Source organism: Sminthopsis crassicaudata, chromosome 3 (assembly GCF_048593235.1).
Source record: "Sminthopsis crassicaudata isolate SCR6 chromosome 3, ASM4859323v1, whole genome shotgun sequence".
NCBI classification, from domain to species: Eukaryota; Metazoa; Chordata; class Mammalia; order Dasyuromorphia; family Dasyuridae; genus Sminthopsis; species Sminthopsis crassicaudata.
The window spans coordinates 479,737,794-479,764,163 of record NC_133619.1 but is presented as its reverse complement, the minus strand read 5'-3'; the positions used below and the strand labels follow the sequence as shown (position 1 = coordinate 479,764,163).

At 32.1% G+C, this 26,370-nt stretch overlaps 1 protein-coding gene and 1 long non-coding RNA gene across 8 annotated transcripts in view; one reads left to right on the top strand and one right to left on the bottom strand.

Moving 5' to 3' along the window:
- The window catches only part of USP12 (ubiquitin specific peptidase 12), a 128,576-nt gene that overhangs the window by 14,231 nt on the left and 87,975 nt on the right, over window positions 1-26,370 (bottom strand). For 4 of the 7 annotated variants that reach the window (XM_074303598.1, XM_074303600.1, XM_074303599.1 and 1 more), the window contains exons 3-4: window positions 12,614-12,827; window positions 9,386-9,615 (exon numbers count right to left, since the gene is read on the bottom strand). In XM_074303598.1, the coding sequence (XP_074159699.1) occupies window positions 9,386-9,615; window positions 12,614-12,827 (444 nt within the window). The remainder of the gene's footprint in view (window positions 1-9,385; window positions 9,616-12,613; window positions 12,828-26,370) is intronic. The other 3 variants (XM_074303603.1, XM_074303602.1, XM_074303604.1) reach the window with 1 other exon arrangement.
- The window catches only part of LOC141563053 (uncharacterized), a 99,056-nt gene that overhangs the window by 12,371 nt on the left and 60,315 nt on the right, over window positions 1-26,370 (top strand). The gene's annotated exons all lie outside the window — the stretch shown is intronic.

The window sequence follows — 26,370 nt, the reverse complement described above, 5'->3', positions numbered from 1 at the left end:
TTTGTAGGTCACAAAGACTCAAAGTATTATTCTTAATGAAAGAAAAATTAGTGTTTTTATGATGTTCATAATTTTGGCAATTCATATTATATATTTTCTTCAATATAAAATTTAAAAATCACAATCTTTAATATACAATTTTAAAGCATTAAATCTAAACTGCATCTCCTATCTGTAGGCAATATATGAGATAATTTTAAAAAATTAATAATGTAAGCAATATACTTTTAGAACTTTACATTAAAAATAACTTTGGGAAAAATCCAATTCCAATTTAGACAAAAAGAAATTGCAAAGTAAATAAGAAATACCGTCCTCTCAAAGAATTTACAGTTTAGTAAGGGAGAGAAAATATGTCCTAGAAAATTATAACACAAAAGAGAATAGTATCATGGGATTTTGAGCTACAAATTACCATATAGAGCATCTAAGTCCAATGTTCTCATACTTTAGAGATGATAAAGTAGAGATTATGTAATTTGGTCCTATGAATAGTCAGTACTAGTCAGGATTCAAAACCAGGCCCTCTTCCAAACCTGCTGTTTTCTCTATTCCCCTGGCAATTTGTCATCAACTACCTTGCCAATGAGAGCAGAAAAATAATGCTCTGAAGTAATTTTAATCCTTGCATTTTAGTCAATAAGCATTTATCAATGATTACAAAGTAACTATAGATGTTAAATGCAAGAGATAGGGGGAAAAAAGGCAAAACCATGGTTTCTGCTCAAGGGATTCACATTCTAATGGGAAAGAAGATATGTAAACAACTGTACATAAAAGCAATTAAATAAATTTATTCCATTATTCTTGGAATGGGTGCATAATTTCTTTTCCCATCTCTCTCATCAGCATTTCTATAATTTTCTGGACCAAAGAGACCCTCCTTGAATAACCATATTTCTATATCAGTCTTCTCTTCCTATTAAAATCTAGGCTCCAAAGGAAGAAGCAGCAAGTCCCTCCTCATATGAGATTTTCAATCACTAGTTGGATGACTACTCATTGCTCATATTGAGAAGTTACTTTTACAGATAAAGACTAGATCTATTATCTGAGATTCTTTCTCATTCAGATTCTGTAAACAACTTTGAATTTCAGGTACTACATTTTTAAAAGGGCACTAACAAGTTGGAATGTACCCAGAAGAGTGACCCAGATAGTGTGAGGATTAGAAACAATGACAAAAGTGGCTCAAATGAAAGAACAAGGTATGATGAAGTTGGAGAAAAAAGAATAGGGGGAGTATTACAGTTATTCTGAAGTATTTGAAAAACTGTTACATGTAACAGGGATGAGATCTATTCTACTCCATAACTGCTTCTGTTACAGAGAGACAGATTTTGGCTTGATACAATGGGGAGAAAAAACAACAACCAACTTTCCAAATTACAGTTTTAATGTAAGTGATATGGACCCTAAAGCTAATTAAGTTTACTTTCATGCAACATTTGCAAATTGAAAGTAGATATATGTTAAAGAAGAGATTCTTGGTTACATAAGGGTTAGATTAGATGACTGGTCATCTTTTGACCTACTCAAGACTGTAGGTTATCCTGGAAAATGCCATAAGGTATTTGAATTTGGTCTTGAAGAATGTATAAAATTTCAAGAAAATAAAGTTTTTGTGGAGGTGACTAACAAAAAATAGAAAAGCATTTCAGGTACAGAAAATAGGATGAACAAAAACATGTGACATTTTTTTGAACAATGTTTAATACAGGTTGACTAGATTTAAGAGTACAAAAGGGAAAAGAATGATTTAAATATAGAGTTGGTTTAGAACCACACTGGGGAGGATTGTTGAGAATAAGGCTAAGAAATTATGTCAGCAGGCAACAGAGAAATTAGAAATTTTAAAATTCTAGTTGGCTAACCATCTTCTGTTTGTTTTTGTGGGTTTTAAAAATAATGATTAGGGATTGCTCTTTTAATTAAGAACAGAAATTGCCATTAGATAGACACTTCACTTATAAAAAAAAAAAAAAAAAAAAAAAAAAAATCTTCGCTTCCTAATTCCAAATCCAACACTGTATCCACTATGTTACAGAGATAAAACCCTCAGGGTGAATACCCCTCAATGTTTTCAGTATTGACAGAAATGAAGTAAACTTCTAGGAAAGAAGAGAATATAACAGAGATTAGGACAGAGGTTGTACAGATCATGATGGAAATACAATCATAGAAGAATAAGGACTGCTATGTCACAATGAAAGCACTGAATATTGTTTCTTATTGTTTGCTATAAATACTTATTAATTTATTGATATGGTCAAATAGATCACTGGAGCTTAGAAATTTTTATTACAGAAATAGGTGCCAGAATAGGACTTAAACAGTTATTTCATTAATATAGTATACCTGCATATAAGGAAATTCCATCTACCAATGCAAACTGTTACTACTTTCTTTGCAATTCAAAATACTTTATGGGCTAATTATGTGACATTCTATTTGGGATACATAAATCAGTAAAATGTTTGTTGAATTCTCAAGAGAAACTGTAGTATAATAAGTTCTTTTACTGTGGCCTATTCTGCTTCTCAGGCAGTACAGAATAATGGGTAGATAATTTTTTTTCCCCCTAAAGTCAACACATTAAAAAAAATGTTTTATGAAAAATCTTATATAGCCTGAACTATTCTGTCTGCATATATAGGACACATTTATGAAAAACCAACACACACACACACACACACACACACACACACAGACACACACACACACACACACACACACACTTTAATACCCTAAAATTGCACAGAGTTTTGTGACATCCTGTATCAGTATCATATACGCTGTTAAAAAAATAATAAAATAAAATTTAAAAAAGGAAAAAATTATTTCCATCCCTCATTCCTGTTTCTTTACACAATTTATCTCACCAGAACCCCACAGCCATACTAATTTACATGGTTATATCCAACTAGCTAGTAGACAGTGTACCAAAACTGGAATTAGAAAGACCTGACTTTGCATCTTGCCTCAGATACTTAATACTATGATTCTGGACAAATCACAAAATGAGGAAAATAAGTTTGCATGTTTGCTATAATTGGCAAATGAGATTATGTATGTAAAGTTCTTCCAAACTTTAACAACAGCTACATCAATGCACAGAGTGCTGGAACAAGAGTCAGGAAGACTCATCTTCCTGAGTTCAAATTCAGGCTCAGACACTGTGTGATGCTGGGCAAGTCCCTGTTTGCCTCCGGTTCCTCATCTATAAAATGAACTGGAAAAGACATGGCAAACCAAGGTTTTGTCAAGAAAATCTCAAATGGGATCACAAAGAGTTGGGCACAACTGAAATATAAAAAAGTGGCACAGTAGAAAGTGCTGGGTCTGAAGGAAGAAAGCCTTGAGTTTAAATCCTGCCTCAGATACTTACTAGCTCTGTGATCCTGGACACAGTGCCTCAGTTTCTTTATCTGTAAAATAAGGGAACTGAACTCATTAATTTCTAAAGTATCTTCCACCTCTCTATGATTCTATGATCTTTTCAAATGAATTATTACAAAGCCTGGTATTACAGAGTTCCAAAATGATGTCTGGCAGTGATGACCACACAACTTTTCAGCACCATCCCCTAATTTTTCCTTGTTACTCCTGATATACAATCAATCACACATGAGTTACATAGCAATCCTTTCCTAATCGCCTGATTTCCTCTCAATAGCAAGGGCAAGGAAGCATGGCTTGATGGAAAAAGCAGTGAACCTGGAGTCATAGGACTTGAGTCTCAGACCCAATTCCAGCCTTGTCACTTACTACCTTCATGACCTTGAGCAAGAAACTTAATTGTTCTGTTCCAATTGACCTTTTTTGATCTCTCTACCCCACCCTTTCCTCAGTTGGTGGCCATGCTTCTTTACTAATAAAATAAAGGCCATTTTTCTTGAGCTGATCATCTCCCTTTTATCTAAAAACCACTGTATTCTTAAGACCTCTTATGCTCTAACCTCAAAGGATGAAGTGCTCTATTTTCCTGGCCAAAGTTAAATCCTCATTTTATACCCTCAACCTTATCTGCATTCCATCTCCTTCAAAAGCTTCTTTAATTGACAATTCCCTTTCTCATGGCTTCCTTGATGTTACTTGAACAAAAATACTTCATATCTGACTCTGGACTTTTTTCATGGGCTGCACACCTCATGCCTGGAATTGTTATATTCTTGATTCCCTGGTTTCCTTCAAGTATCAGCTAAATTTCCACTTTTTCAAGAAGCCATACACTGACTGTCCTCCTCAACTTTAATACTTTCTCTCTGAAATTATCTACAATTTATCCAGTACAGATCTTGTATGTGGATATGTGATCTCTCTTCTTCATTAGATTGTGAGTTCCCTGAAAGCAAGGGCTATTTTTTGCCTTTCTTGAACACTTAGTGCTTAGCACAGTACTTAATACAGAAAAGGTGCCTAATAAATACTTGCTGACTTCTATCTATCTGATACAGGGTGATCCAAAACTCTCAGTGCAATTTTAAGCTACCAAAGCTTATATATATATTCATATATACATCCTATATATATAAAGACAGCATACACTATCACTGACTCTTTTTTGTCTAAATTCAACTTAATTTTTTTCTTTTATTCATTTGATTCAGAATGGGATCCTCCTGAGTATGAATTATCCAAGGCTCTGTTCTATTCTTTTTTATATTCTTCCTCTTTATGATAATTATTTCAAGAGTTTGTTTCAATTATCACCTCCAATATGTAAATCTGTTTTCCCTTTCCTTCATAGACAGTCAGTTCCCAATCCTTGTCTAGTCTTTTCTTGTACCTCTTCTTTCATTCCACTCAATCCTTACCCTCCCTAGTGTAGACCCTCTTTCCTAGACTGTTATAACTTAGTTGATCTCCTGACTCAAATCCCTCTTAATTGATCAAATTGTCAAAATCATTTTCCTAGGTCACAGTTCTGAGTATGTCTTTCTCCTCTTCAAAAACCATCAGGGGAATAACTATTCTATTATAAAGGATAAAATAACTTCCTAAAAAAACATTAAAATCTTTTTTTAATCTGTTGCAATGTTTCCAACTTTTTTTAAAGCCCTCTTTCATTAATTACATATTTGGAACTAGAAAATAATTTGGCCTAATGCCCTCAATTACACAGGCTGGAACCAAAGCCAGGTATACTGAATTAATTTTCCAAGGTTGCATGGGTAGTAATAGTATTGGATTTGGACCCAGCTCATCTGATTAACAGGAAGGCTTCTCTCCCATAGAAGATTTTTGTTGAGAAGTTGAGGAAGAGTATATAGTTTGACTAGTGTCTGTCTTACATGGTATTAAACTATATACTGAAATATTTTAGAAAGATTTTTGACAAGGGTTAAAAAAAGGTAATCTGATTATCCACAATATCCTATTGTTTTTCTATGTATATACTATATCTACCAATCAATGACTTTCATTTAATTCAGTAAATTATAAAATTCAGTTAACTAGAAAAATCTCATTCTTCAATCATACAGAGTACCTGAGATGTTATTCTGACTACATAAATTAAAAATTGCCTTAACATATAGTTTATGTCACTGGTGTGAAGTCTGTTTATAATCATCTAAGTTTGAGTCTTGTTTCTTCATAGACATATTTCCCAGAAATTTAATTAAACTGACACCAGATCAAAAAGGAAATAGTACTTGAGGGCTGGAACTATCATTTAATCTTTGTATCTCCAAAGCTTTGCATACTGTCTGTGCTTAATTTAAGTTTGCTGAATTAAAAGGGTAAAATATGATCTGCACAGGTACTCCATAGTTGTTCTAGAATAAAATAAGGGCAGAGACAAAGGACTTATTAAAAGCATTGGGTTTTTTAATGGCTTTTTCACTGTTATATATAAAACAAATACATTCCTTAATCAATAATGAAGTAACCAGAATGTTTTCAAGGATTTTGGTGAAAGGTAGGAAGATCTTAACTTGAAAATTAAGAAGCTTCAGAAATCATTCTGAAAGACTTTACATGTTTTAATTATGGCTATCCAAGACCCAAAATTATTACAAGCCATGCTTTCCTGAACACAAAAAGTCTTTTCACTGCAGGGCTGTTTTTGTTTTTTTTTTTAAATGATTAATACTTTAAATAAACAGTCAGAATTTATAATAAAAAAGCTTTTAAAAGTATACAAGTTTTAAAAAACAGACATTTGTAAAATCCCATTAAAAAAAAAAAATTTCACCTACAGAAAGGAAGATATATTCCAAAATCTTCATAAGGAAAAATCCTCTTCATATCTTTTTAGAAAATTTCTGGAAGGTACCTCATATAATTTTTTTTTTTTTTTTTTTTACCAACTATGGGTATAAAAAATTTGTTCTTAATTAGAAAATTCAACTAATTAGAAAATCCCATTCCCCAATCCAACAACGTAAATTATATTCTATTATGAATATATAACTTCAAAAGAGCCTTGACATGCATATTGTCATTATGTTACTGATATTTGTTACTTTTCTCAATGTTTGTGTCATTTCATCATCAATAGTGTCACCAAATAAATTGATATGTCATCTTTTAGCCTTCATGGGCCAAAACAGGTTGTCCAACACTGCGGTGTTAATTAAATTGAAATTATGGTATACTTTTCTACCTGATTATATTTTTGAATTTTATATTCAAATAACTTATAAAACATTATATTTAACTAATTTCAAATAATATTAAAAGACATAGATTCCCCCCTCTCTTTCTGCAGAAGCATAAATTATGTCTCTATTGTTCACATAGCTTCTCTTAAAGAATAACAGAATTGTGAAATTATCAGAAACTTCAGAAGCAGAATGCCTCAAATGAGGTCATGAAAAGTCAGACACGACTGAAAATGATTAAACAAGTCTCTTTTTGATTATCCTTTAATTAGACAGAAGGAAGCTGGATATAATGGACAAGAAACTGTAATTATAGGCAAAAAACTTCGGTTCTGGTCCTAGTTTAGGCAATTAAACTTCTTGATTGATTTAGCTTTAAAATTAAATAGAGTTTCAGATGTACTAACATTTTTGGCTCCTTCCTCTAAATAATCAGCTATCTAGAAATTTGCATATAATTCACTATGGCTCAGAAAAGCATAAAGTCTACCAGGATTGTTGTGAATGTAATCTCAGGGCTTCCAGATTTCAGGGCCAGCCTTCTATCCAGATTGCAAGTAGCTGCCTCTGTTTTCTCAAAGCTTAATTTATAAGAACTTAAGATATTATGAAACCAATCTACAATTTGACTGCCTCAGCAGTTTCAGCTTCAAAACAGAGTTCTTATGTAAATTTATTGATAATGTGTTGATCTATGGGACTGTACTTTTCATAGTGAGATTCTTCCTTCTTATAATTTGTCAATAATGAAACACAACTGATTTTTTTTTTTTAGCCTTACCATGGAGTAAATATATATATATAGTCTTGGTTTTTATTTCAGTAACAAAAATTACAAATTTATAAAAGAAAAAAAAAAACTTCTTCTGAATAACCAATTCTATAAACTATAAATTGGTATCATCTATGTTGTATTGTATTTTTATTTATTTTGTTAAACAATTTCCAAATACATTATTAAATGAATGGGTAGTTTTGCTGCAGGCAGAAAGTTAACACCTCCAAGAAGAAAAAATACAGAAGCTAGCTAAAGGAAGATACATCAGGAAATCTCAAAAAACTCTGAGTCACCCCAACAGATTAAGATCAACAGTAAAGGACAGAAGCCCCTTTGTTGAGGACAGGAATTGAATTATCAACTATCTTACATTTCTCAAGGAGTCTTCCCAAGCCCCAGAAGCATGAATCAATCAGCACCAGTTTCCAGGTCCTTGCTCTTTTCCCCCAAAGCTAGGGGTGTTAGACTAAGATAAAAATCCTATAAAACTCAACAGACTTTCTTTACTAGTTTGGAAAATAGTGTCTCATTTTCTCTGGGTCACCATCAAAGAGCTCAATAGCACATGAGGGAACTAAGCTGATCTGCTCTAATTCCATCATTCTCCCTAACTGCTCTTAATTTTTTGAGTAGCTCCCCTAAATAAACTAGTTTGCTTATACCATCTTGTGTGAGTTCTAAAACTTATGTTTTGGTAAGAACACATGGCAAGCTGAGAACCTCTTAAAAGGACCAAAACAATGGTCAAAATTATTTCACATTTCCCTACTAAAATTATAAATACAAAGAAAATAAAGTTCAAACGAAATTCAACAACATAACAAATATATTTCAACTGAAAATAAAGCCCAGTGTGACTAATGTGGTATATGCATGAGGCTAAATTTGAGTACTTACAGTCTTCTCAATATTAGCATGATCTGACAATGTCAATGTCAGCATAATCTAATGACAAAAACGAACTTTGTTATAACAATGTTTGCTATGTTTGAACATGAAACATGAAATTAAACATTTAGGTGGAAGTTAAAAGTGTCATTAAATCAATTACCTCATTCTCTTTGGAAAACACAACATGACAAGCTGGTTTTTCCCAAAAACTTCAATTAAAAGCAATAATAACTCTAGTATGGTTATATATAACTATTCAAAATTATCAATAATTAAATGTAATATATCCAATTTTAGGTTTAATACTACCTTTTGAATAGATAACTAATTTGAAAAGAAACCCAATAGGGCAAAAGAGTAGTTCAAACAAAGACAAAAGAGTTTAAGTAGAACAAATGCAGAAACAAAGTTTTAGCTAAAAATCAAATATAAATTAGTTCAAACCAAATACAAATCAATGGTGATGGAAAACGAATTAAACCTAGTAATATCACTGATGTCACCAGATTGAGAAATTCTGGACTGGAAAAGCAAGCCCATACAGAACTTAAATATTACTAGTTACTTTATAAGTTATAAATATGAATATTTTAAGTGATTTTATCAATAAATGTTATTTATAAAGTTGTAGATGTTTTTTGGAAATTCCGTGTTATATGAGCTAAAAATTGTTAGCTGTTTTATGAAAAGTATGGTTATGCTCATTTTTGTGTAAAGGGAAGATATTACTACATAAACAATGGAAACCATTAGCTAAGGCTGCTCTACCCTTTAAAAGATACAGATTTTAAAAAAAACAAAACTGGTATGCTACCACAGAGATTACTATAATTTCATACATTTTAATAACTGTTTTCTTTTTCAATGAATATCAGTAGTGTGATACAGAAACTTATAAGTTATTAAAATAACTTATCTGATACAATGAGTTTGTTAACATTTAAAGTATAAATTTTATTGCAATTAGAGAATATGAAACACTTAATCTTATACTAGTATTTATCTTTCAAAAAGATGTTATAATTTTCAAGTTCATCTCTCATATTCTCCATCAACAAAATATGAACTATAATAATGTTCTAAACAAAAAGCTGAACATAAAACTTACAGTTTCACAAGTAAGACATCTGGTTTCATTAGTTAATGTTCCCTGAAAGATCTCATGAACCCAAGTTGGGTCTGGTGTGCTGTTGTTATTTTCACTGTCAATATTGCCATTAGGTAGACGGCCATTTTGCTTTTCCTGCTTTCTCTCTTCTTGCAAAATATCAGCAATTGTATTTAGTAGGTAATTCAAAAACTCATGTGCATCTTGCTGCATGTAGTTGTCAAAAAGTTCTATAACATGAAGACAAATTAATATTAAATTATTAACAAAGGGATAAAGTTTCATATAAATGTGCAATATTAAATGAAACCAAATATAGAAAACTGATCAAAACAACAGTTTAGGTGGTAACTCGTTAAGGTTATCTATTTGTTTTGATATTAAAAAAGAATTCTTGAGTTAGGAAAAGGAAGCATGTCTATACAGAAATATAAAGTTCAAGGAATACATCCTTGAATAATTGAGATTATTTATCTGAGCCTTTAAGAAAAAAAAAAAAGTTTAAAACGTTTCTTCCTTAATTTGCTTTCTTTCTTATTCACCAAAAAAGTCTTTGTTTTCATTTTAGAAATTAAGTTATTATTCAAACAATACACTTTACAATTCACAGCTCTCTCATGTGGTTATTTACAAATGAACAAACACTTTATCATAAAGACAATGAATCACACAAATTGTTAGGAACAAGAATCAGTATCCAAATTCTTCTAAATAGGAAACTGAAATACAGAGAAATGAACTGATTAAAAGTCACAAGAGTAAGATCAATGAATAAGAAATAAAAAGCTATATTTTAACAAAAAATCTTTGCTTTGCAAGCTTGATGTAGTAGAAGAAACAAAAAAGGAGACAAAAAAACCCACTTCATTTTAGATCCCTAAAACTAGACTAAAACAAATATTCTGAAATTAAAATAGTTGAGAGATTTGGAGCAAACCAACTTGAGTTCTTTGGGCCATATTTTCCTCACCTATAAAAAGGTGGCACTGGACTAGAATAGGAATTCTACATTCCAGAAAGCTAAACCAGAACATTACAAAAACCTATTTGTGTAATGGACTAGTCACTAGTGAAACCTGTGAACCATCTAAACTGTTACCTCCAAAACCCATCATTTCTTTTGTCTATACATATTTTATCACTGTCTTGCTCACCTAGAATGCCATCAAATCCTACCATTGATTAAAACTCATCACCTTCTACACAGTCCCTCCTAACTATTCACAGAACTATTTAACTTTTCACAAAGTTATATCCTGTTCCTCCAAATTGCATTTAGTGCTCCCTGAAGTCACAATAATTTTTATACTTCTTTGTATTATAATTCTTTGTATAGTGCTATACATATAGTAACTGCATAGATATTTGCTGATTTTTGTTCATAAGTTTTATAGATTCTGTCATACTCCTCCTTGTGCTTGCTTTCCCAAGAATTATATATAGTTTGAATTAGGCCAGCTATGACCTTCTGAAATGAATTATTTATACACAAATATTTATATTTATACATTTATACACAAAGTTGTCTTTAGCCTGCTGTTTCTCTAGTTTGACATGACATGCTAGTCAACTGCAATGATAGTAAACATGGCGAGTGTAGCACATTCTACATTTCTTCACTTCTACTATCACATGTCAAACGTGTGGATTCTAACAAAATAAATTTATATATTTAACAGTGTGTGTGTATATACATATATATATACATATATATATATATATGTATATATATATATATATATATATATATATATATATATTCCATGATAAAGAATTTTTTAAAAATACATGATTACTTTTGGAATAAGCAGATATCACTGTACTGCATAAAAAGAGCAACATATCACTGGATTTGAAAAATACAACCGAAATCATATCAAGACAAACCAAGGTCTTCCAGCTTCTATGGGCAACATAAACATGGATTTAATGTATGCATGTCTACAGAGTAATGTGGGACACATGGCTGAGTTAAACTGTTTGCAATAACAGAAGGATTAATGATAGTGTGAAAGCACAGTATACTAATACTTTTTTTTAGATTCCAAAATGCATTCGATATAGTTCCATTATAACTTTGTTTCAAAAAATGAGAATATGTTCCAAAGCTATTAAACACATTTAGGAACATTCTGAACACAGTGTCAATTTGGATTTTGGATATATATACATGGATATAACATGATTTCAATAAACATTTATTAAGTGCCTATTATGTATTATGTACGAGGTACAGTGCCAAAATGCTGATTTCTTGTGCAAGAAACAGTAAGAATGTAGAAAGGGAAGTGAGGAATAAACATTTATACAGTACCCAGCCCAGGAAGAGAGAAAAATCAAAACCATCACAGCATTCTATTAGTACCCACCAGGACCTGGGTCAAATTGTTATTTTCCAGAAATCTTGAGAAAGATCAATACCTGATCTTCATTTTGTTTTTACAATATGGCCAACATGGAAATATTTTGCATGACTACATATATGTAATGCTATCTCAAATTGCCTGCTCAATGATGAAGGAAGAGAAAACAAAAGTGAAATTTTTTTTAGAAAGTTAAAAATGTTTGCTTACGTGTAATTGAGAAAAAAATAAAAGAAACTAGCTTGTTAGAATTGAACATAGTTCAAGTAGTAAAAGAAGAAAAAAGGGGGAGGGGAAAACATTTATTTATAATTCTTTTCTAGGCAGAAATCTAAGCCCTTACACTGAACTTTGTCAAGATTTAAAATATTCAACTTTGAATGTTGCTTGTTAGTTTAAATGCAAAGATCTGAATTAGGAATCATACTGTGGGGGAAAGTTCAATAGATTTGGGTTCAAATACTGGGTCTGCTATTTAATACCTGCATGAATATAAAATATTTATTCGTCTTTTGGGTTCTGTTTAATCATCTATAAAATGGGGAGGCGGATTAATCTTTAAATTCATCTCTAAATACTATGATCCTCAACAAACATCATCATCTGACTTTCCCTCAAAAATATTTTTCAAAACAATATATTACATTCTAAAAGAAACATGTACACATAAATCATATCCATATGAAGCTTATAAGAGGACCCAAAATTTTCATTCTCACTAAAGGATACACAAAACTTCAAGTAACTAAATCAAATAAAATCTGAATTAGGATATCCTGAAAACAAAGCAATTCTTACTCAAGCATGTAAACTCTGTAGGACTAGTTCATAATAGATATACGTATATTCGAAGTAAAAAAATTACCATTTTCTTTTCGTAACCTTGTTATGAACTTCTTTGGAGGTATTACTCCAACTTTTTTCTTCTGGGTGGCTATACTGTGAAAGAGATCTGCTAAGCACGTAAGAAGATTCTCTTTCTTCCTAGGTTGACTCTTGTAAGCTAGAACTTTTTCCCGAAATGGACGGCAAAAATAAAGTGCTTGAAGAACTGAATTGCAGTAGCAGGTGTTTCCAAACTAGAACATAAAGGAAAAAGTCTCTGTTAGCTTTAACAAAATAGTTCTCCAAAAGATAGTGTCTTAGGTCTGGATTTAGAGGAAAAATAAAAGTGCTAAAATTCAGATTTCAGCTTTAAAGGGTCTTGTCTAATTTGAAATATTGGTTTTGATGATTTTTTTTTTAATTTCAGGTGCACAATATAGTCCTTGAAAATTCAGGAGAAAAACAAACTAGTCACATTCCAAACTTTAAAAACACTTTATAGTAAACGATTCAGAACTATTTCCTTTAATCTTTTAGCAAAATCTCTAAGTAGTTTTTTTAGCAAAATCTCTAAGTGGTTTTTTAGCCATTTGTCTAAATGTACAGTCTCCAATCAAATTGTTGCTTGCTAATTAAAAAGTTAGTATGAAGTAATGTACTTATGTACATTAGATAATGTAGTAATTTCTACATTTATCTTCTATCAACAAATCTATCAACAAATGATGATAAAGTAAAAAAAAAAAAAAAAGGAGCTATGTTAAACTATATCTAAAGCTTAACATCCTCATCCAATGACTACTCATTAAATATTTATTAATTTCCTATAACTCAGATACTACCCCAGAATTTATAATAAATATGAATTTATTCAGGAGAATTAGAATTCAACTAATCTTAGGAAAAGGAGATCACAGGTCAATAAGGGGTCTGATTTAAGGAAACAACGTTAAGCATAAGAAACAAAAAAAAAAATTTTAAAGGAATCTTAGTAGTGATAATAAAAACACTTTTATTACCCAATAAGGTATGAATTTTTAAGTTTAACATCTGATATGTTTACACTGACCAAAATATCCAAAATAGAATTTATTTTCCTCCTATCTATCTTACCACTTCTCCCACCTCTACCCCCCTCTCCCATTCTATAAACCTTAATCCTTTTGGAACTTCCCTATGAATGTCCAGGGCACTATCAATCCAGGCTCACTTCTACTTTGTTTTTTTTTCTGTTTGGATTTATCCAGTTCTGAGAGGGGAAATTTGAAGTCCCTCACTAGTATAATATTACTGTCTATTTCCTTTCATTCAATTTCTCCTTCAAAAGTTTAGATGCTAAGCCATTTGGTGTATACATATTTAGTACTGAGATGACTTCATTATCTATGGTACCTTTCAGTAATCATTATTTCTTAATTAGACCTATTTTTGCTTTTGCATTGTCTAAAATCATGATACTACCTATTTTCTTTATTTCAGTTGAAGCATAATGGATTCTCCAGTCTCTTATAGTTTTACTGTGTGTCTCTGTGCTTCAAATGTATTTCTTGTAAAGCACACATTGTAGAATCTGTTTTTTATTCCATTCTGCTATCTGCTTCCATTTTTATGGATGAGTCCATCCCATTCACACTGTATATTTCCCTCTATGCTGTTTTTCTCCCTTGTTTATCCCTCTCTCTCATACTTCATTCTGTTCTTCCTCACAAGGTTTTACTTCTGATCATTGTCTCTCCCAATATATCCTGGCTTGTCAGTTCTCCCGCCCCCCCCCCTTTTTTTATAATCTCCATCTCTTTTTATTTCCTTGCAGGATGAGATAGATTTCAGTATCCAACTGAGTATACATATTATTCCTCTTTGAGCCATTTCTGATGACAATAAGGTTTAAGCTTTGCCTGCCACCCCATCATCTTCCCCTCCATTAACAGCCCCTTTAAGCCTCTCTTATGTGAGATAATTTACCCCATTCTATTCCTCATTCATCTTCCAATACAGTCTTCTTTCTCACTATTTTGTTTTTTAGATTATCATCCCATCAAAGTCACTTTATATCCACACCATCTGTCTATATATATTCTTTCTAGTTGCCCTTATAGTAATAAAGTTCTCGAGTTACAAATATTATCTTGCTATATAAAAATAAGTTTAACCTTAATTTCTTAAGTTTTCTCATCTCTTTTTTACCCTTTTTATGATTCCCCTGAGTCTTTTTTAATCCAGCTCTGATCTATCAATTAAGAATGTCTGAAAGTCCTCTATCATGTTAAATATCTGTTTTCCCCCTGAACCATTATATTCAGTTTTGCTGGGTAGGTGATTCTTGATTATTTGTCTTCTGCTATATCATATTCTAAGCCCTCCAATTCTTCAATGCAGAAGCTGTCAAATCCTGTGTAAGCCTGATATATGAATTGCTTCTTTGTGGCTACTTTCAGTACTTTTTACTTGATCTGTGAGCTCTGAACTTTGGCAATCATGTTCCTGGGAGTTTTCATTTGGGGATCTTTTTCAGGTACTAATTGATGAATTCTATTTTGCCTTCTGGTTCTAATATATCAGGGCAGTATTCCTTGATAATATTGCTCAGAATGCTTTTTTGATCATGGTTTTCAGGTTAGTCCTTAATTCAAAAAATTCCTAAATTATCTCTCCTTGATCTTTTTTCTAGGCCAGTTGTTTTTCCAATGAGAAATTTCACATTTTCTCTCTTTCTTAAAAATTTTGTTTTATCATCTTTTTGTCTCATAAAGTTGTTAGCTTCCAGAGTTATAGAAATTCTAATTTTTAAAGAATTATTTTCTTCAGTGAGCTTTTATACTTCCTTTTCCATTTGGCCAATTCTATTTTTTAGGAAGTTATTTTCTTCAGTGAATTTTTGTTGTATCTTTTTTTTTCCATGTTCTTTTTTCATGATTCTCTGATATTACTCTCATTTCTTTGCCCGATTTTTCTTCTGCTCTTCCAATTTGTTTTTTAAAATTCTTTTTAATCTCTTCTAGTTCTTTTTAGGCCTGAGCTCAAATTATATTTTTCTATGACACTTCACAAGTAGTTTGATACTATTTTCCTCTTCTAAGATTATGCCTTGACCCTTCCACTCTTTAAAGTAAGTTTTTGCTTGGTTTTGGGGGGTTTTCCCTTCATTCTTTCTGCCTATTTTGGACTTGGAGTTTTGATGGAGTCTGACCCTAAAATGTTACAACCTTTTTGGGGCTCAAAGGCTTGATGCTAGCTTTCACTGGGCTTCAGGAGTTAAATGCTTCCTTGTACTGGAGTGTACCTCTGATTTGTGTTTCTGACCTGTATATTGAGTTTGAGGCCTTCCTATTGGCCTTTCCTAGGTGTGGGGTTTCCCTGCTGGCTTACCCTAGGAGAGGGACTTTGCTGCTGGGTTGCTATGGAAATAGGCTGGTCCTAGAAAAGGGACCTTGGTGCTAGTCTGTTCCAGAGATGAGGCCTTGCTTCTGGGCTGCGGTGAAAACAAAGCTTCTCTGCTGGCAGGCAAGGGGCCCTGTTCATTGTCCCAGCTTTGTTTCAATGATCTCATAATTAACAAATTGGTCTTTTCTTAATCCTCATCTTTCCTGACTTGTTCCTCTTGACTGTTAATTACTTTATTTTCCTGGATACTCTCCCCTTTCTACACTTTAGAGACAACTTTCTCTTTGGATCTTCCTCTAGATCATGTGCACTAAACCATATATATACCCTCAACACTCTATCTTAGGTCCTGTTTTTAGTCCCTTAGATATTTTTGAGTCATAGACATCTTTGCAAGAATTGTAAAGCCTATGGTCCTCTTTTTAGAATTTAAAAAAATTTACATTATATATAGCATTACAAAAGAAATTAATTATATTGAAATAGAAAAAAATTCTCATCCAAGTTCACAAATTCTTAATAGGCCTTTGGATAAAAGGCCTATTAAAGATAGAGCTATAAATACCAAGTAAAGAACTCTGTTCTATACTATATCACATAGTTAACTCATTATTTCCCAAAGGTTCAATTGTTGTCTTTATGCAAATGATTCTCAAATCTGTATATTAACCTCTCTTCTAAATTCTAGTCTCATATCACCAAATATCTTCTGAATATCTCAAACTGGATCTCACCCAGTGGCATCTCAAACTCAACTTGCCCAAAATAGAACTCAATCTCTACCCCCAAATACTTCCTTCTTCCCAACTTCCCCATCTGTCATGGGCAATACCTTTCTCCCATAATTACCCAGGTTTACAAGCTCTATGTTATCCTATACTTTTCTCTTAAACTCATTCCATAAATCCAATCTACTGTCAAGTTTTATCTATCTTCATAGTATCTCATATATACTCTTTCTCTCTATTTACATAGCTACCATCTTGGAGGCAGGTTCTTAATTGTCTTATATCTGCATCAAGTCTCTCCCCAATATCCAAGATCCTCTCTCTCATCAACTAGCAAAGTGATTTTCTTAAAATCCAGGTCTGATCATGTAACATTCTCTACTCAATAAATCCCAATGGTTCCAATTACATACAAAATTAAATACAAAATGCTCTATGATTTAGTTAACAACAGCCATCTTGCTGACCCTCACATTTTATTTCCATGCCTTTTCACTATCATCCAGGTTTAGAATTCTTTCCCTCCTCATCTCTATCTCTTAGCTACTTTCTAGAGGAGTCCTTTTCTACCATTTCATTCTTCAGTGCTGAATCCCTTTGAGATTACCTTCCATCTATTCTATATGTAGCCTTGCATTTACAAGATTGTTTCCCTCAGTAAAACAGGAACTCCATGACAGCTGGGACCATATGCTGTGGTGGTTGTTTTTTATTCCCTAGCAGCTGGCACAGTTCCTGCCATATAGTAAGTATTTAATAAATAAATGTTTGTTGACTAATATTACCTGATAGTCAAATATTCTTTTCCCTATTTTAGATAGATAGGAAACTAAATGAGGTAATAGTATACTTCAGGTCAAAATGAGCAAGGATAACATATTGAAAAGACAGCCAAAGGCCAATTTTTGAATTTAATTTTCTATTATCTTTTACCTTAATGATCTAGAAAGTAAAAGTACCGGAGTTTCACAGGCCACCCATTGCTCTCTCTTATCCATCATTCTTATTTCCCTTCATGTTGATGTTTTTGAAACAATAGAGAATTAAAAAAAAAAAAAAAAAAAAAAAAAAAACAATACAAGCACACATGCTATCATCCATTAATGAATGAGAATGCAAAACAAATAAAAAACAGAATCCTCAATGAATCAGGTAGTTACAAGTCAAATCTTATAACAACAAATGCTACTATACAAAAAACAAACCCCCTGTATAACAAAATATTTCTACAAAGTATTTAAAAAGTAATTGACATTTTCATATTACTTTAATTTCTACATGTAGTTTTACTAAGCTTATTCCATTTGGACTTCACCGTAACTATTGGGAGGTAAATTTTATTATTATCTCCAGTTAGTAAGATGAGGCTAATCACTTTTCCTAGAGTCAAACATCTAGTAAATGCCTTGAGTGGATTTGAACTTAAGTTTTCCTGACTCCAAGTCTAGCACTCTAACAATCATACCATCCTATCTCTTTAGGAAATAAAGTATTGTACAATTAAAGATAGTATGTTAGTGCTAAGGGAATTATTTGAAAAGTCAAGTTAGTTAAAGTGAACTTTGAACACTGTGAGAAGATAATTAGGAAAACAAGACAATGCTACCTGAAGGAACTGAAAGATTATTAAGCAGAAAGACTGCTTAAAATGGAGCACTGCAAAAAAGCAAATGAGTTGATGATGCAGGTCTAGACAAAAGATTAAATATTTAGCGAATATATGACTATGAAAAAATGAGTTTGAATCTGGAAGACAATCCAGCAGACTTTGGTAACTTAAAAAAAGAGGGGGGGGATAGGGAGATAATTTGTCTAAATATTTTTCTTTCATATGATCAAAGAATAAATGTTTATTTTTTTCACTGGCATGAAAAAAGAAACCAAAGTCTTGCCTGTACCTCAATATATTAATAACATCCTGGTTTACTTAGGTGTGAAATGATTTCTCTTTAACCCTTCGTTCCTCTACCCCACCCAAGCCATCCCTCCTGTTTTGCAAAAATATCTTAATTTACATCACTCAGCTAAGTTTTACTCATTACTTATTGAGTAACCATTTTAAACTTCAGCTATTTTCTTTTTCTCCTCTATCTGTATCAGTACTTGTTAACTCTTATAAAGGCTATATTTTAAAGCAGGAGTTGCCCATCTCTTCCTAAAAAGAAATGGGGGAAGGTCTTGACACTTTAAGTTACTGATACATATATATAAAAGATATGGTTATTTTAAAATCTTTCTACCTCTTAAAAGTCTAATTCTACATGCTACATGCTGCCAATTCTCATGCTGCCAAAGTAAAAATTCAGTATTAGGCTTTGGTAGTTCTAACTATCAAACATGATAAAAAGGAAAAGGTAGAAAGAAATTTAATCCAGGAGGGAAAGAAAAACTCTACCATTGAGAATAGATTTTCTTAGGACTAAAAGAAAAGATAGTTACCTCAGAAAGATGAGGGGGAAAAAAGTCATCTTGGATTAAAATGAATTCTTAAAGCATAAGGGCTAGAAGTAAAATCTAATTAAAAGGAAAGAGAAAAAAAGAGAAAACTTATTATTTTGTCATAATGAAAGTTAAAAGGTTTATATTGCTAATAATCACATTCTACCCTGAAGGAAAAAAGAAATAAAGTTGTTGTCCAGCTTTTCTAAATAATGAATTAAGTATTGTTCTGAACGCAATAGTGCAAGGAAGAAAGTCTGATGGATACATGGTCTTCACCTACTTTCCTAATTCTAAGACCTCATTAGGTGTGACCAATATGGTTTAAAAAAAGTAAAGATATGGGGATTTAAAAGGAACTTAACACCTTTGCCAATTGGCTAGATGACAAGAAACAGAGTTATTTTGACTTTGATTTTGCTTATTATCAGTGAGACTGCACGACATTGTTAGTACTTCTTAATTCTTTTGAGATATTTTTTCTATCCTTTGACAATATCAATTTGGAGAATGGCCTGTTTTTCTATTTTCTGTTAATTTTTTTTTTTTATGTTACCAAGTCCTGCTATTTTTTTGTTGTTGCTGTTTTTATTGTCTTCCAACTTTTCTATTTATCTGCTAAAAACATCACCATTGTTACAGTCTCCTAAGTATATAATCTATGTTATCATAGATTCCTCATTATCTCTTATCTCAGGTATCCAATTAACAATAAACATTTCTTAAATGCCAAGAACCACACTAAGCACAGACAATACAAATAAAGATCAAAGACAATCCCTGCCCTCAAGGAGTTCATGATCTATTGGAGGAGATAACATGCAAATAATTATAAGCAAGCTATATACAGGACTAATTTGAAGTAGCTAATAGAAGGAAGGAAATAGGTAACTAACAGAAGGAAGGAAGGAACTAGAATTAAGAGGAATTGGAAAAGATATCCTGTTGAAAGTAGGGGTTCAGCCTGGGACTTGAAGCTATGGAAGCCAGGAGTCTCCAAAATGGAAGGAGAACATTCCAAGAATGGGGGACAGCCAGTGAAAATGCCAACAGTCTAGTGAATAGAAAAGCTGCGGCAGTTTGTAATGGGGTATTAGGTGTAGGAAGACTAGAAAGCTAAAGGGAGGAAGAACAGGGAAGGTTATAAGGGTCTTTTAAAGCCAAATGGAGAACTTTATATTTGCTTATATATTTGATCCTGGAGGTGATGGGAGCTACAGAAGAAAGATGAGAAATCTGGGGAGAAGATGACACAGTCAGCCCTGTGCTTTAGAAAGATTGTTTTGACAGCTATGTGGAGAATAGACTGAAGTGGGTTTCTATAAAATATAGGTATTTGGAGATGAGGGGCTGAATCTGGGTGATGGCAGTGTCAAAGGAGAGAATAGAGAATTTGTGAGAGATGGGACAAAGATAAAAACAGGCTTTGACAATGCATTCAATATAAGGAATGAAAGAATGAGAAGACTCAATGACACTTAGCTTTCAAGTTTAGAGGACTAGAAGAATGAAGATACTTTTATCTTCATAACATCTCTGGCTGCTGACTCCACCTAGCTCTACTCACTCAAGTATTAATTATCTTAATAAAAAAAACCTCATCACCTCTCACAAAGATTATTGCAAAGACCTACCTGGTCTCCCTATCTTAAGTTTCTTCCCACTTCAGATGAGTTTACCACCTGCTACCAAAGTGATTTTCCTCAAATGTAGCCCTGATCATAATATTTCATTTTCCACCTTTGCACTGGCCACCTGTACTCAATGTTTGGAATTCACTCCAACCTCACAAAATCTCTGGTCTTCAATATTCTTCTGAAGAAGCACATTCTATATACAAAGCCTTACTTAGTTCTCCCAATTGCTAGAGCCTTCCCTCCCAAACTAAATTATATTTAACTGCTTTGTATTTATTAATATTTATTCTCTCTATATGAATTCTGTAAATCTTTGTCTCCATTAAAATGCAATTTCCTTAAAACTTGGAATCATTTCAATTTCTATGTATCCCAGGTATCTAGCAGCAGTGTTTAGTATACAGGAAGCAATTACTATATACAGTAGATAATAACACTGAACCTGAATCAGGAAGACCTAGGTTCAAATGAGGCCTCAGATACTTTCTAGCTGTTTGACCCTTGGTAAGTCACTTAACCCTTTTTGCGTCAGTTCCTCATTTGTAAAATAAACTGGAAAAAGAAATGCAAGCCACTTTTCAGTATCTTTGCCAAGAAAATCCTTAATGAGTTAACACTCTGATAACTTAATAAATGCTTACTGAATGTCTGAATTATCTTAGATATTTTAGATAATTATTGTAGATATATAAGAGAATTTCCCCAAACAAGTACTGTTCTTGTTTTGCAAAAAATATAATAATAATAATAATTTTATGTAACTTTAATTATCTATTCTGTTTTTTCTATCCGTACTGTTTGAATAGTCACTCCATTGCCATAACTATGAAAGGCTGACTTTCTTCTAAATGTTTCATCGTATAAATGAATAAAAAGCTTCCTTCTTATCAAACACAGTTACTGCCCTCAAGAAACTTATTTCCCAATAAAAGAGATAAGACACAGAATAGGTGGCCAGAGAGAGGCATTTCAGTTTGGAAAAAGAAAAGATGAATGGAACCACAGAGGAACAGAATGCCCTTTCCATTAGCAGTGACACTATTGATTTGATTCTAGTTCTAGAACTGAAAGGGTAGGATAGCAATAAACGGTCAATGAGAAAATGGCCAGAGAGTAAAGTGAAGCTAAAGCAGCCAGCAGTGGACCATACTTAAGATAACACTTTACCGTAGGGACTTTGGAAGTTCCAAGGTGGAACTTCTGGAGCTGAAACAAATGAATCCTTCAATGCCTAATTCTTGTTTGAAATATGAACTTCAATGTTCAAGTTACAAATCTATATCAAGATTGCCACATATAAAACACTGGTATAAATGAAATACCAAGACTGTTTTCGAGTTTTCATAACATTTTCAAACAGGGAATTTTTATCCATATAATTTATTTTCTTGTCTTTATTAAGCACTAGATTACTGAATTTAATTGGTTCTGATTTTCCATGCTTGTCTATTTCACTGATATATTTCCATTAAAATATTGTGATGATGACTACTTTGTGATGGGTTAGATAAGTTATTCATACTTTGCTTCCCCCCCCCAATGTTTTCCTTGAGACTTCCTATCAATCTTTCATATAAATTGTCATTTTTCTCTAGCTCTTTAAACTCATTAGTTTGAGTATTATATACTAATATCTATACAGTAATTTAGGTAGTATTATATTGGTAAGGCCTAAGGATTCTTCCACAAATCTAGTTCTTTGATATAGTGTTCCAAGAACTGCATTCTTTTAAGGTAACCACTTCTAAGTCTTATGTGATTCTAATTATGGATCCACTGTATTTGAAAATTTTTGTTGTTGTTGTTGCTTGTAATATTTTCTCCCTTATCTAAAGTTTTAGATATTAGTTTAGAATATTTAGTTTTAGAATTTGGCTACGACGTTCCTCAATTTTTTACATCAATTACTATAGATTTTTGGCTGGATTTTATTTTAATTTATTGAATCACTATTAAATAACATTGGTCTAAACTTTGCTAATTTTGTTTTATCTTTCAATAAAATAGCTATCAGGATTATATTGTGTTTTTAAAATGGTTCACTAAATTTTTAAGAAAATTTTTTTGTCTGTAGGATAGGTATTACTTGCTCTATTTGTCTTTATAGTTGGCAGAATTTCCCCATAAATCCACTTGAAGCAGGGCATTTTTTAAAACTGGGTAGTTCTTTCAGAGATATTTCAACTTCCTTTTCTAAAACTAGATTAAGATATGTATTTAGTGTTCTTTCAACTTGGATAGTTTATATTTTTGAAGTTAATCTTTCATTTAGGTTCTCAATTATATAAGCATATAAGTATATGTGATACTTTCTAATAACTTATTTCTTCTATACTATGACTTTTATTTTGTTCATTTTTTACTTTGTCTTCTCTTTTTAAAAAGAGGTTAGCTAAAGTTTATCCATTTTATTAGATTTGTTGAAGTTTATCAGTTCTATACTTTTGTTTTCCCCTAAAACAATTTCAACATTTCCTCCTTTGTACTTTAAGTTTATTTGCTTTCTTAAATCCCCAACTACATATTTAATTCACTAATATCCAAGATGTAAAAGCAGCTAACAAACATACCAAAACAAAAGAATTCCCTAGTAGATAAAGGATTTTAAGGTACAAGGAGTTACAAAAGAATTACAAATTATTAACACTATGTTAAAGAATACTCCACATCACTAATAATAGGAGAAAAATAAATCAGAACATCTATGATTTTTCTTCATGTCCTTTAAGGCTGACAAAAAAGAAAATAAATTGACAATTGTTGGAAGAATTTAAGGAAGACAGGCACTAATGTTCTACCAGTTGAAAGACTTAAGAATTAGTCTGACAGTTCTACAAAATAATCTGAAACTATGCTAATCACTAAATGGTGCAAATCTTTAACTCAATGATAATCCTACCAGACCAAGTCAAAGAATTCAAAGACACAACTCATATTTACAAAAATATTTATGAAGAGCACTTATTGTATGGAAATCTACCGAAAGAGGAAATAGATGAATAAATTGTATTCCATGAATATAATGAAATACTGTTTCATTAAAAAATTATGAAAATGATGGATCAGAGAAAGCTGGGAAGAAAAAAGAAAATATAGGCCTTGAAAACGATTAATACAATTAAAAAAAAAAACTTTAAAAGATTTAAGAACTCTAATCAAAAACAACCATGTGTTCAGAAAACAAAGATAAAACATTCTGTTGAACTCCTGGCAGGAAGATGATGAACTAACACTACAGAATGAGACATTTTCAAATAAAGCCTTTTTTGCAAGTGTGAGAAATAATGTGTGTGGAATATTGCATATAATTGTGAAACTTTTCCTGTTAGTCTATTAACCTATTATTTTCCCCTTCATTTTTTATTCTTTGTTATAAAGGATAATTTTTTTTTTTTCGAGAGTGAGGAGTTATATTGGAAAAGGAAGGCAAATTAAAAACAAGATATCAATTTTAAAAATTACAGGGTTCTCAATAGTCAAATAACAAATATCCCTCTTTTCTCACATTTGTAATACAAGATGCAAAGTCAGGCAATTTTGTCCTAATATGAGAAGGAACGTGGCTTAATATTTATAAAGATGAAAGACCTGACTTCATGTACAGCCTCTGACACAGTATTGCTTACATGACTATGAGACAAGTAATTTTAACTTTCATTACATAGGTTAGGAGAATAACTAAATTGTAAAGCAGATACTTTGATAGAAAAGACACAAAGTTTATTATTCCTTATTATATAACATCTTCAGACTAAGTCTAGCACCTTTCTAACATTTCACCACTATCCTCTGCCTCTCTAATTTAAGGTTAAACCAGGAACTCCAAAACTCCATTTAAGAAGTAAGATGAATTCAGTTCAGACATGTCATTTCTCACCTGGCTATGGGATTTCTCTTACTTCTACACATGACACCAACAAAAACCCTATCTTATTACCTCTACCCTACTTTTAATCTTTTATGTTTTGTCTTCATTAGATTTTAAGTTCCTTGAGTTCAGGAACTGTGTTTTTTCCCTCCATGTTAGCATAATACTTAACACATAGGAACTGACACTATTATGTACACAATCTCTCTTTCTTTGGAGTTTACACACTATTCAAATTTATTATATCATAATGATCCTTATCCTGGTGGCTCTTATCTGTTCAATGCCAGAAGATGATTCTTTTTTCCATAGTGAATTTAATGTCTAGCCAGGCTCCCATACTTTTCACTTCAACTTCTTCTCTTGTATTAGAGGGCAACGAACACACTGATGTTTTCGAATCTTCATTTTCCAATTAGTCTTATTTAATTTCCATAACCCCCCGACCTATAGTAATGCTCATCCCTCTGATTTTGTCATTATCCATATATATTTTATTTTCACATTCATGAACTGTGAAACTTCTTTATGTTATCATAATTTTTATCATTTCATCTTTCCCTAATCTTATAACCTTAAACCTTTATCCTTAACATGCCATCCATTACTTCCTCCTCTCACTTTTTTTTCAGATCATTATCCTTACACTTGGCTATCTCTTCTCTTCCCCATCTCCACCCCTCCAGTGAATTAGTTCAATTCTATGTTATAATCTAGTGATTCCAAATTCAAACAGAAATGATGAGGACCATTAAATCATACATAACGATCCCCTGGGGTATATTAACTTAAATATGTTTTATATATAAATTATTTTGTTAAATATTTCTCAATAATATTTTTAATCTGGTTCTGGGAGTGTTTGCTACCTCTGCTACAATTTACTCTCAAATTCTTTGTCTTTCTGTCTTACCATTAATCTTTATCAAAACCCAACATTGGGCCTAACTGCTGCTCTAAATATCTACCTACTTTACTCTTAGTCACAATATGGCTGAATAGACCTCCAAGAAATGAAACCATGCTACCAGGTTATTTTATCTCGATTAGATATTCCCTTCTGCTAGGAAATCATTCTATTACTTCCTAATAAATTCACTAATGTACTTGCCAAAGGGACTATTTCAAACCTCTCCCCTTTTCAATCCTCCATGAGGACCCCTCCCCCCACCTCTATTTACTCAGGAGCTTGCTTCATATCCTATTGAAAAATAAATTATGTCATTCCCTCTTCTATTCTGTTGCACAGCACTCAGTCATTTCCTCAACTATCTCCTCCTTCACTCATGTTTCAGATGAAAAGGTGGGCCAGGTCTTGCTATGTCAATCCTATGTGTGAATATGAATCTCACTCCAAGAAAGATGTCTTATAATAAAATAAAACTATTATGTAAAACTAGTAATATCACCTTAAATTACATGCAACACTCCACAACTTTTTATATAAAATTCCAAAATACTTTTCAGAATAGTTGTACTCATTCATTCACACGTATACCAACAGAACATCAATGTGCCTGTTTTCCCACGTCCTCCAACATTTATCGTTTTCTTTATCTTTGCCAATCTGACAGGTGAGGTAGAACCTTGGAAATGCATTAATTTGCATTTAATTAGAAGTGATCTGGAGCATTTTTTTCATATGGCTATAGGTAATCTGTGTTGCATCCCTATAGAAATGTCTGTTCATAGCAGATTATCGATCAGGAATGGCGCTTGTCTTATAAGTTTGAATCAGTTT